This window comes from Pongo pygmaeus, chromosome 21 (assembly GCF_028885625.2).
Source record: "Pongo pygmaeus isolate AG05252 chromosome 21, NHGRI_mPonPyg2-v2.0_pri, whole genome shotgun sequence".
NCBI lineage: Eukaryota > Metazoa > Chordata > Mammalia > Primates > Hominidae > Pongo > Pongo pygmaeus.
The window spans coordinates 66,177,501-66,189,776 of NC_072394.2; the positions used below are offsets into that span (position 1 = coordinate 66,177,501).

Here is a 12,276-nt window from a genome sequence, read left to right on the forward strand (position 1 = left end):
CATCCCTCTTCCTGACATTTAGGCTGAGTTAACCACAGGCTCTGACTCCAAGTCAGCAGGTGAAAAGAAACTTCCAAAAGGAGCCAGTCCTGCCCAGCCTCTCTGGCCCACGCAGACGCCCCAGCTCCCCCCAGGGCTGAGTCTGTCCCTGGGTGCCTGGCCCTGATTCTAGCAATGCCACCCCCACCAGGCCTCACCAATCACACAGAACGGCTTCCGAGCAAACTTGAGCCGCCCCCTCCAGCCACGGTACCGGCAGCAGCAGCCTGCGGCCCAGATCCGCACGAAGTACTCCACGCCAAACACCACGATAGTCACGATTTCCTGCAGGGCAGGAACGCTGAGGCCACCTCCAGGCCTGGGGGAGGGCCTGGGGGCCCAGCCTGGACACCCACAGGGGCAGTTCTGGCCCAGCGACCAAGCCACAGGGAAGGAGGCCCCCAAAGGAAACTGCAAGCTTAGACTGACCCCCAAAGGGCCCCCACTCCTCTCCAGCCTCTGAGCAGGAAGGGTTGGGCCCTCTGGAGACCCTGCATCTGGGAACACAGCTGAGCATGAACACCATGAGGCCACCCTCCCCACCTCCCTGTCTGAGCTGGGGGCCCTATCTGGGCTAGGGGACCCTGTCTGAGCTGTGGGGGGTGGCCCTGTCTGAGCTGGGGGCTCTATCTGGGCTAGGGGACCGTGTCTGAGCTGGGGGGGCTGCCCTGTCTGAGCTGGGAGGCTCTATCTGGGCTAGGGAACCCTGTCTGAGCTGGGGGACCCTGTCTGAGCTGGGGGGGCCTGTCTGAGCTGGGGGACCTTGTCTGAGCTGGGGGACCCTGTCTGAGCTGGGGGGGCCTGTCTGAGCTGGGGGACCTTGTCTGAGCTGGGGGGGCCTGTCTGAACTGGTTGGGGAGCTGCCCTGTCCGAGCTGGGGGACTCTATCTGAGTTGGGGGCCCCTGTCTGAGCCAGTGAGGGACCTGCCCTGTTGAGTTGCAGGGTGCACAGCAGGGTTGAGCTGAGGGAAGGCTCCAGGTAACCGCAAAGGGGGCCAGAGTCTCCACCCAGACCTTGGGCAGCCCCAGGACAGAGGAGCAGGGCAGGCAGTAGAGGGAGGTGCATTTGGATGGGGACCAATCTCCTTGAGGGCCCCCCACCCCGTTACCAACAGCAACACAGGAACTGCACTCCTGTTGCCATGGTGCCCACCCTGCCCTGGCACAGGGTTGCTGCAAGCGTCACAGCCTCCACCCCGACGCCCACGTCTGCCGTCTGCTGGGGACGCCCCACAGCTCCGGCTCCAGAGATAAAGTGGGGATGGGAAAGGGAGGGTGGCTCACCCAGGGTGGGGGCGGTGGAGGCGGGGCTGTCAGCCACTGTGAGGTCACCAGGAGGGGTGACGTGAGGGCTGAGTTACAGCCAGGGTGGGGCTGGGGCATAGCCCGGGCTGTGGGGCTGGGGGCAGGTGGGAACTGACAGGACACAAAGACATGGCCAGAGCTGGGACTGGGGGTGTCAGAGGCCCTGTAGTAACAGGAACGGAGGACAGACGCCCAGGCAGCTCCAGCTCCTTCCTGGGCCCTTCCAGCCCCCGCCCTCGCGCGGGGCTCACCAGGATGTAAAGGGCCCCCTCCGAGCTCTTCTCATACTCCTTGATGGTGGAAAACACAGACAGCACGAGGCAGGAGAAAACCAGGAGGAACCTGGGGGCAGGGAACGCGTGTTCAGCCAGGCCGCAGCAGGGCACCAGCATGGCCGCATCTCCAGAACGCAGGACCCCACTCCCCACCCACCCCACCAGAGCACACTCAGGCCAGAGGGCACCCCCACAGCCACCTCCCGGGACCCCGAACTCCACAGTGGCACCGTGCGCAGCTGCCCCCTCCAGGACGCGCCCCCCTCTCCACTCTGGCCCCCGCCCCCTCTGTCTGGTTTCAGCCTGGCAGCCTCATCCTTTGGCAACGTCTCCAAAACTCTGAGTCAAATGGGAACAGCAAGGCCCGCCCATCAACTGCTACAAACACAGGAACAAGCAAAACCCCTGGGGCAGAAGGCACCCGATCAGCCTTCCCTTCTCCTCACTCTCGGCCACCTCCTCCAGATCCCAATGCAGAGCGCTTCTCTCTGCCAGTTAAATCTGGAGCCAAGCAACAAGAGCTCCTCGGATCACCTTCTTTCCAGCCTCATCCTGGCTGCCAGGAGGCTCAGTTTCTCCTTCCTCCCGGGTTGCAGGCACCTCCTCCCGCCAGTGACTTCCACCGTGATTGCTCTTCCCATCCATGTCCCAAGCGATTACCTCACTCACTGATCCTTCTTCAATTTCCCCTCAGATGCTCAAGTTCACGCCCCACCAAAACTCCCCCAAATGCATGTGAGTTTTTTTTGTTTTTTGTTTGTTTGTTTTGTTTTGTTTTGAGATAGTGTTTCACTTGTCACGCAGGCTGGAGTGCAATGGCGTGATCTTGGCTCACTGCAACCTCCGCTTCCGGGGTTCAAGCAATTCTCCTGCCTCAGCCTCCAGAGTTGCTGGGATTACAGGCACGTGCCACCACACCAGGCTAATTTTTGTATTTTTTAGTGGAGATGGGGTTTCATCATATTGGCCAGGCTGGTCTCAAACACCTGGGCTCAAGTGATCCTCCCGCCTCGGCCCCTCAAAGGGCTGGGATTACAGGCGTGCGCCACCATGCTCGTCCCAAATGCATGACTTTTTCTCAGCCCTGCATCCTCCTCTGATACAAGCGACTCTGCTACACTTGCTCCCTTGCCCACCCCAGAAAGCTGCAGACAGGAGGAGCCCGCTAGCCCCCAAAGACCCTGCCGTGGGAACCCGGCTTGTGGCTGCAAGGCCACCCACATAGAAGAGACATAGAAGATCTCCCAGCTCTTCCTGGGAGCAAAGCTGTGCAACCCAGAGCCTCAAGCTGCCGCTTTGGCAGGAAAGCCAACTCCCGCGTGCTGAAGTCACTGAACGCACACCAGAGAGAAACCCACTTCACAGGAAGCAAATGCTTTGTCTCGTTTACACTTTTCGCAGGTGTTCTGGGACGTGAAGAGGACGTGTCCAACGTCCAGGTCCTTTGTCACAGCCATAAAGGAGGCCATGCGTGGGACACGCCCTCATTCCAGGCAATGTGAGAGACGCCTTCACCTTGACCGTGTTGCTGCCTCTCGTTCCAACCGTGCTCAGAACCAGGAGCCGGCGGGGACGGAGCCACAGAGCAGCCGCTTCCCCGTGTCCGCGCCCCTGTGCACACTCGCCATCACCTTGCACACCCGGCAGCACCACACGGCCGCCACGGAGCCTGTGGGGCCCTCCTGTGTCTCAAACCCGAGCCCTTCCCCAGTGCCCACATCCAGGTGGGTGTCAAGGGAGGGAGATTCCCCACACTTAGGATCTCCTTCCCTCTGTCCCCGAAGCAGTGTCGCAGTCCAGCCTGGGTTCCGGGCACTGTCCCCGCTCCCCTCTCCCCACTCCCACAGAGGAAATATTCCCTGGACGCCCCAACCTGCAGGGCCGAGACGCTGGGCACAGGCACGGGCATCCTGGGGGGGGGGTCCCTCCAGCCCGGCCACGCCTCCTTTGACCCGCTGGGCCGGGGCACTGGCCACAGGCATGGGCATCCTGGGGGGGGGGTCTCTTCAGCCTGGACAAGCCCACCCCTGACCTGCTGGACCAGGGCACTGGGCCGAGATGCTGGGCCGAGATGCCAGGCTGGGGTGCTGGGCCGAGATGCTGGGCACAAGCACGGGCATCCTGGGGGGTCCCTCCAGCCTGGATATGCCCCCCTGACCTGCTGGGCCGAGACGCTGGGCCAAGATGCTGGGCACAGGCACGGGCATCCTGGGCGGGTCTCTCCAGACTGGTCACACCCCCTCATCATTGGAGCTTTGGGGCATCACAGCACCTATCTAGACCCACCCCTCCTGTCTCAGCCTTGCAATCTCCTTTCCAGTCTGGGGGTGCAGGGGTGCTCATGGGATCGAGGCTGGCCAACCACGGCCAGAGAGTGGTGGCCCCAGAACCTCTGCTGGAACTACCAGGAATGAGGCCCCCCCTTCCCACGAAGGTTGTCAACTAGGAGGAGGCAGGCCTGGGGCACTGGCAGGAGGATGGGTGAGCACAGGAAAACCTGCCTGAAGATGAGGTCACAACGAGGAAGGCAGCACAGAGGGATGGGAGAAGAGACCTTAAGACACATAATGTGAGCACCTGGATCCAGCTGTGCCTGAAGCCCCTTGGACTTCCAGGTTATGTAAGCCCATTCCTTACAACTCTTTGGATTTGTTTTCTGCCCCTTGCAAATAAAAGACCCTGACCTTTCAGGCTATGAGCAGCTGACGGACATGGGTGTGTCCCTCCTCTGAACCCACGCCTGACTCCACCATGCAGTGGCCACATGCTACTCCAACCCACAGCTCCCCCCTGGGCAGACAAGCCACGCGGCTGTGACACAAGCTGCCACGGATCAAAAAGGAAAAACAAGTCCTCGGTGTGCGGAGCTATTTAGTGAGCACAGGTCAGCATTGGCCGCAGTGCCTGGAGGATCTGGAGGGTTTGGGGAGCACAGGTCAGCGTTGGCCAGTGTCTGGAGGGTTTGGGGAGCAGAGGTCAGCGTTGGCCGCAGTGCCTGGAGGGTTTGGGGAGCAGAGGTCAGCGTTGGCCGCAGTGCCTGGAGGGTTTGGGGAGCAGAGGTCAGCGTTGGCCGCAGTGCCTGGAGGGTTTGGGGAGCAGAGGTCAGCGTTGGCCGCAGTGCCTGGAGGGTTTGGGGAGCAGAGGTCAGCGTTGGCCGCAGTGCCTGGAGGGTTTGGGGAGCAGAGGTCAGCGTTGGCTGTGGTGCCTGGTGGGAAAAGGACCCCACTCTGCTCATGGCTTCACTGTCTTGTGGGAGAGCCCCTGGGGAGCATCACAGAGAGAGGAGGGACACACCAAAGGCCGAGCTCCACGGCCCGGGAGAAGAGGGAAAAGCCCCAGCATCTGAGCTCCTGGGAGAAGAGGGAAGAGGGAAGCCCCAGCGTCTGCAGCCTGCGGGGAGACTTCTCAGACTTTTCGCTGCAGAGGCAGAAAGACAGGGCCAGGCCATCCGGGCACAAACTCAGGGCCCCCATCACCCCAGGCTCAGGCTCAGGCCCCCAAACCAGGACCAGCCCACTGGGTGGTGGCAGCAATTGGAGCACATAATTGGGCCCACATCTGACACACAGCGCTCAGAGCAGACCCCGTCATGCACCATCAGTACCACCACCAGCACCCACACCCAGCACACAGCCCTGCACTGCCTGCGCCCCTGGAACCCGCCTGCCACCACAGGAGCTCGCTGCCTCTGCCCCCTACAGGCCCCGCACCCCCCTCACCCGGCCTCACCACCCCTCCCTCACTTTCAGGCCCCGCACCCCCACCACCACTCCTCCCCCACCCCTCCCTCACCCAAAGGGACGAAGTGCCCCAAACCCTCCTCCCACTGCTCCGGAGGGACCTAGACGAAACCCTGGCTGCTCTTCCAGAGGTCACGGCCCAGCACATATGCCAGACGAGGGCGGCCGCAGAGGCCCAGCAAGGCCACCACACATGGGGTCAGGGCTGGATCTCCCTCCCCAAGTGGCTTTAGGCTTCCAGGAATAAGGCAGCACTGATGCCTGCCCCGGCTCCCAGGGCCCTGGGGCTGCCCCAGGTGTGGGAGGCCGTGGTTGCCCCAGGCAAGGGCCGGGACTCCCTGAAGCAGCACTGGACACTGCAGTCACCCCTGGGGGCAGAGCCCGAGAAGACCTGCCGGGAGGTGGGGGAAGACTGCTGTGGGGTGGGGAAAGACTGCTGGGGGGTGGGGGAAGACCTGCTGTGGGGTGGGGGAAGACCTGCTGTGGGGTGGGGAAAGACTGCTGTGGGGTGGGGGAAGACCTGCTGTGGGGTGGGGGAAGACTGCTGTGGGGTGGGGGAAGACTGCTGTGGGGTGGGGGAAGACCTGCTGGGGGTGGGGGAAGACTGCTGGGAGGTGGGGGAAGACCTGCTGGGGGGTGGGGGAAGACCTGCTGGGGGGTGGGGGAAGACCTGCTGGGGGGTGGGGAAAGACTGCTGGGAGGTGGGAGAAGACCTGCTGGGGGGTGGGGGAAGACTGCTGGGGGGTGGGGGAAGATTGCTGGGGGGTGGGAGAAGACCTGCTGGGGGGTGGGGGAAGACTGCTGGGGGGTGGGGGAAGACTGCTGGGGGGGTGGGGGAAGACTGCTGGGGGGTGGGGGAAGACTGCTGGGAGGTAGGGGAAGACCTGCTGGGAGGTGGCGGAAGACTGCTGGGGGGTGGGGGAAGACCTGCTGGGAGGTGGGGGAAGACTGCTGGGGGGGTGGGGGAAGACCTGTTGGGAGGTGGGGGAAGACCTGCTGGGGGGTGGGGGAAGACCTGCTGGGGGGTGGGGGAAGACCTGCTGGGGGGTGGGGGAAGACCTGCTGGGGGGTGGGGGAAGACCTGCTGGGGGGTGGGGGAAGACCTGCTGGGGGGTGGGGGAAGACTGCTGGGGGGTGGGGTAAGACCTGCTGGGGGGTGGGGGGAACACTGCTGGGGGGTGGGAGAAGACTGCTGCAGGGTCGGGGAAGACCTGCTGGGGGGTGGGGGAAGCCAGGAGATCCCTAGCCCAGAGGTCACACAGGGTCAAGGTGGGGTCAGGGCCAGGTGGGGTCAAGGTTGAACAAGAGTGGCAGGCGCCCAGGTGAGAGCTGGCAGAGCAGCATCTGTGGAGCCGAGGCTGCGGGGGCTCGGAAACAGGGGAGGGCAGACCTGTGCAGAAAGCCCTTGGCATAACTAACTCCATCTTAGAAAAAGACTCCATTTTGTCTCACAGGGCACTCTACCAAGAAGGATAAGACGTCTGTTTAAGAACCAAAAAACAAAAGAGAAGAAGAAAAACTGGCCATGCATCAGCACTTCGGGAGAAGGCCGAGGTGGGCAGATCACTTGAGGTCAGGAGTTCGAAACTAGCCTGGCCAATATGGTGAAATTATGTCTCTACTAAAAATACAAAAATTAGCCAGGCATGGTGGCGCGTGCCTGTAATCCCAGCTACTTGGAAGGCTGAGGCAGAAGAATTGCTTGAACCCAGGAGGCGGAGGCTGCAGTGAGCCGAGACCATGCCACTGCACTCCAGCCTAGGCAATAGAGCAAGACTCTGTCTCAAAAAGAAAAAAAAGAAACAAACAAATAAAAAAGTAAAGACCAAGTCCAACCAGATAAGGACACACACAAGCCAGTCCTCCATGCTCAGTTCTCCCTGGAGGCCTCTGTCTTCACCGCCGCTGTCTCACAGTCGCCTGCAGCAGCCCAGGCCAGGCCTCTGGGCTGGTATTAACTCTCTGTTCTGTGTCTTTTTCCTCGTGATGTTAAACCTCACTTTGGGTGGAAAGTGGAACTTGACCAGATGAGCACACGGCAATGTACAGTCTGCAACACTGACCAACATGGAGTGGCCGTGACCGCAGCATGACCCAGAAGCTCTAGGGAGAACCTGCCTGCTTGGGAACTCCACGTAGCTCATGGCTTTTGTGATTGAAACAGCATCAATAAAAGCCTGACCCTGTGGAAAGACACAAACCCGCGTGGACCTCATGTCAAGCCCGTCCTATGTGCAAAGTGCCTCCAGGACCCGGGGCCTCGGGCAAGCTCCCTTCAGCCAAGAACAAGAGGGTGGCTGTGCTGTTCCAGGCTCGATTCACAACGGACACCCCAACGGCTTCCCTCTGCCCGGACCCAGTCATCTCCCCAACGAACACCCTCTGGATGTGGGGAGGCCGGCATGGCCCCCTGCAGCCGCCCTCCCACTCACTGGAGACCCCCAAGTCCAGGCAGCCTGAGTCCTCCGGCCTGGGCAGGCGCAGTCCCCATAGCTCCGCCTTCCGACTCCCCAGCAGCGGCCTCTGCTGCACGGCCCAGGGCGTCCAGGGCAGGGAAGGCAGGGCACAGGGTGGTCCTCCCGAGATCTGCCCCAGGAAGGACCATGGCCGTGTTTCAGAAGCACTCAGGACCATGTGGTCCGAAGCAGAGGTGGAGGCTTTGGGCACAGGCGGCCCGGCCAAGGTCAGCCCCACCACCTGCCCATCCCAGCACCAGAGCCAACTGAGGCCTGGCACTGCTCGGCCACAGGCAGCGGCGGCAGAAACTGTGCCTGTGAAGGCTCTGGCCGAGCACCCAAACCAAAGATGAAGGCGCAGGAGCCAAAGCCACATTTTAAAGCATCTCATGTGAAAACTGTCAGCATCTCTAGCATGAGCCCAAGTTCAGATTCTACCCACACACACCCCGAGGACGTCCCAGCCCCATGCCATTGAGAAGCTGTAATCCAGTGCCTGCCTCTGAGCTGAGGGCAGCAGGCTGGAAACTCGGCACGACTTCCACGTTGCTGTCTTGAGGAAAATCCTTTTTCTTCCAGAAACTTCAGTCTTTGCTCTCAAGGCCTCAGCTGCTGGGACGAGGCCCAGCCCCATGGCAGAGGGACACTAGCTTCACTTGAAGTCCGCTGAGCTAAGTGTTCACGCCGGAAAACACCTGCACAGCAGCGTCAAGGCAGGTGCGTGGCCACCAGCCGGGCACCGTGGCGGGGCTGACTGGATGCATAAAGTGGGCATCACGGGCTGGGAGAGGACACAGGGGCCTCGGCCAGAGGCCTGGGACTGCAGCAGGAACAGGCTGATTCAGCGGTGCAGGCGCGCAACACCCTGACTGATGTTCAAGGACAGTGGTGGGGAGAGCCAGGTCTCTCGCCGGCAGCTCGGCTCCCCGACAGATCCAGGCCACACACCCGCCCAGGACCCCACCAGCCGGCCTGCAGCCGCAGAGAGAGGCCCTACCGGGACCCGCCTCGTGGGAACTGGGAGCCTCCACACAGGCCAGCCAGAACACCTCGGCCCGGGACGACACGCCAGCCGGAGCTCCAGCTGCAGGGGCAGGGGTTGGGGAAGGGGCTTCCAGGAAGAAGAGTCCCTGCAGGCTAAGGGGAGGGGTCCAGGGACGCATGAGAAGCTCGAAGTGCAGCACCGCATGTGGAGGCCGGGCGGGTCCAAGAGCCAGCGCCTGCCCCACGCTGCACCCCTCCCCGCCACCCGCAAGACCACAAGCCATAGCCGGGTCCTGCCCTATTCAGCTGCCGCCCCGCAGTGGACATAGGCACAGCAGCACGCGGAAGGCCCTGTATTAGGCACCCCAGGAGACACCGGTCCTCCGCCCGCCGCCACAGGCCCACGGCTTCCAGCTCGAAGGCACTGGCCCTGAGGCACCGTCACCAGGGGGCACTCGGCCCCACCCACGTGTGCAACCCAGAGGCCTCCGCCAGGCCCCGAAGCTCCCGGCTCCAAGCAGGGGCGCTGGCAGCGGTGCCGAGGCCCAAGCAAACAAACCACACGCAAGGGACGTCCCATTTCCAAGCCGCGATTAATTTCCTGTGCTCGTTGGCCAAGTTCTTCAATTAACTGAGCCCTGGGAAAAATGCGCAGACATCTCGTGCGCCTTCTGCGGGCGATCCTCTGTCTGCCTAACGGGGTTTTCTCTGGACTCTCAGTGGGGTGGGAGCAGGGGAGGACGCGGGGGTCCCTGGCTTCCCAGTCAGGAGCCCAGAGGCTTGGGAGGCAGGAGGGGCGCAGCGGGGACACAGAGGGCATCACACATCACAGGAGCGGCTCAGGGACCCAGCTCAGCCCAGCAGAGCCACGCACATAATCCTGTGGGCTTCCCGGAGGAGGCATGTACAGGGGCAGGGGGGCTACAGGGTACAGAGGAGTTGGCCACAAGGGGAGAAGGGGAAGGGCATTCCCAGCAGAGGGAGGAGCAGGTGGGGAGGCCTGGAGAGAGAAGGGCAGGCGTATCTGCCTCCCACCGAGGATGAGGCTGACCAGACTTGAGAACAGGGTGGGGTGGGGACAAGGACAGCCCCACAGACTTGAATTCTGAGTCCTTGGTGCTGCATCCAGGAAGGCAGCTCCTCGGGCTGCAGGGAACCTTCCTCTAAATTAAAAAAGCACGAGGTCCAGATCCCGAATGTTCAGGACTCAGCCTGCTTCCTAAGGTGGCTCCGACCAGGCATCTCAGAGCATTCCAGAAACCCTGGAGACAGAAGGCACCCGGATGCGGCCAAGATCTGCGGCTCCTCCCAGCAGGCATGGACCAGGAGGAATAAAGCCAGAATTCAGGGAGATGAATCTCGCAGCCAGGCCCTCAGAAGGCTCCGGCTCCTTCCAGCTCAGCTTCCGCCCGTCTGCCCCCGCCTCGCCGGCCCGCAGACCCTGCATGGAGGAAGCAGCTGCCCCTCCTGCCGCTGCCCCTCCTGCCACAGCCCCACCCGGAAAGTGCAGGCAACAGCTTTGTTTTTTAAGTTTTTGGAACAGATGGCACAGATGGCGCTGCCGGGGGCGGCCGGTGCAAGGGAGGCAGAGAGACGGATGCACGAGAAGAGCCGCGGACGAGGGAGGAGGCGGCACGGGGTGCGTCTGGGCCCGTCTGGGGGACGCAAAGATGCCGGTGCCTCGGCCGTGGCTCCAGGCCCCGGGACAGACCAGGGAAGAAACCTCCAAACTGCAGATAGTTCCAAAACGCGCTGGCCAGCCATCCGGTCAGCCGAACCCTGGGGAAGACACAGGGGCTTCCGGGCCTCCGCCCACAAACCACGGTGTCCCCAAGACATCCACACTCATGCCCATCTTAGAGAAAAGGGAAACTGAGGCTCACTGAGGCGGGTGAGGGCCTCTGCCTCTGAACCAGGGGAGGGAGAGGGCGGCAGGAGACCCCTGATGGCATCCCCCAGGCCTCGGGAGACGAGGCTCCCCGGGAACACTGGGACACACTCCCTGCCCATGCGGCCTCAGAGTCCCAGGCACGACCAGCGTCCAGATGTGGGACACTCCCTGAGGGCCAGCCGCCAGGGGCCTCCCGGGACGGGGCCATCACCACCTCAGACCCAGGTCCACAGTGTGGGTACAGCCCCTCCTGCACTAAGCTGGGGAACACAGCCCACCGCGGGGCACTCAGCTGGGGTCTCGCTGGCTCGGCAAGGGCTGCCCGCCCCCTCCTGCCCAGGCAGCGGCCAAGTCTGCAGGGAAAGAAAGAAGAGACTTCCTACGGGAGGATGGGGGAGGATGAGGGGAGGACGACGGATGGGAGGACAGTGGGAGGACCAGGCAGCTTCTCTGCAGCCCAGAATTACAACTCAAAGGGTTTCGAAGCTAATTATGATAACAGGTTCAACTTCAGGAGCTTCCCTGGCAGCCGTTGCCAAGGAGACGAGGCAAGTAGCTGGTCCCCAGCTCCAGATTCGGGGAAAGAGGCAAGGTGGGGGCGGGGAGGACCCACAGAGCCCTGGCACCCACCACTGAGCAGAGGGGCAGGGGGACACCTGGAACGGGGGCGTCGGCTGGGGCTCACCACACGTCCCTGACGCACAGCCCAGCCCCGTGCCCATCAGACGGCCCCAGATCACAAGAGAGAGAAGGCCATGGTGGGGATCAGGCACCCCGAACGCAGCCACAGCCTGAGCGTGGAGCAGTGGTGGGTCCCCTCCTGGGAACTGGGACCCAAGTGCAAAGAGGAGAAGTTGGGGCAGGGAGGGGCCCGTGGGAGGGACCAAAGGGTCGCCAGGCCAGAGGGGTGCCCAGTTAAGGCCAGACCACAGTCCTGGGGTCCCTACCGCCCAGTTAAGACCGAACCACAGTCCTGGGGCCCCCACTGCTGGCACCCTCAGGCCTTGAGATGCAGAAACTCCACTGCTCACGGGACCCCCACCTCCGGGAGACCCCTGTGCCCACGGACCCCCCAACTCTGGGAGACCCCTCTGCTCACGGACCCCCCCACCTCCGGGAGACCCCTCTGCTCACGGGCCCCCCACTCCAGGAGACCCCTCTGCTCACGGACCCCCCACCTCCGGGAGACCCCTCTGCTCACGGATCCCCCACCTCCGGGAGACCCCTCTGCTCACGGGCCCCCCACCTCCGGGAGACCCCTCTGCTCACGGGCCCCCCACTCCAGGAGACCCCTCTGCTCACGGACCCCCCACCTCCAGGAGACCCCTCTGCTCACGGGCCCCCCACCTCCGGGAGACCCCTCTGCTCACGGACCCCCCACCTCCGGGAGACCCCTCTGCTCACGGATCCCCCACCTCCGGGAGACCCCTCTGCTCACGGGCCCCCCACTCCAGGAGACCCCTCTGCTCACGGACCCCCCACCTCCGGGAGACCCCTCTGCTCACGGGCCCCCCACCTCTGGGAGACCCCTCTGCTCACGGGCCCCCCACCTCCGGGAGACCCCCTCTGCTCACGGGCCCCCCACC

At 63.2% G+C, this 12,276-nt stretch overlaps 1 protein-coding gene and 1 long non-coding RNA gene across 10 annotated transcripts in view; one reads left to right on the plus strand and one right to left on the minus strand.

The window, feature by feature from the left end:
• The window catches only part of KCNQ2 (potassium voltage-gated channel subfamily Q member 2), a 78,209-nt gene that overhangs the window by 49,286 nt on the left and 16,647 nt on the right, over positions 1 to 12,276 (minus strand). For all 9 annotated transcript variants that reach the window (XM_054467447.2, XM_054467439.2, XM_054467448.2 and 6 more), the window contains exons 2-3: positions 1,596 to 1,686; positions 198 to 324 (exon numbers count right to left, since the gene is read on the minus strand). In XM_054467447.2, coding sequence (XP_054323422.1) covers positions 198 to 324; positions 1,596 to 1,686 — 218 coding nt within the window. The remainder of the gene's footprint in view (positions 1 to 197; positions 325 to 1,595; positions 1,687 to 12,276) is intronic.
• On the plus strand, positions 1,202 to 9,995 carry LOC129021670 (uncharacterized). Its single transcript, XR_008496112.1, has 4 exons — positions 1,202 to 2,354; positions 3,021 to 3,343; positions 4,054 to 4,503; positions 6,814 to 9,995. It is a non-coding gene; the product is annotated as an uncharacterized LOC129021670 (long non-coding RNA).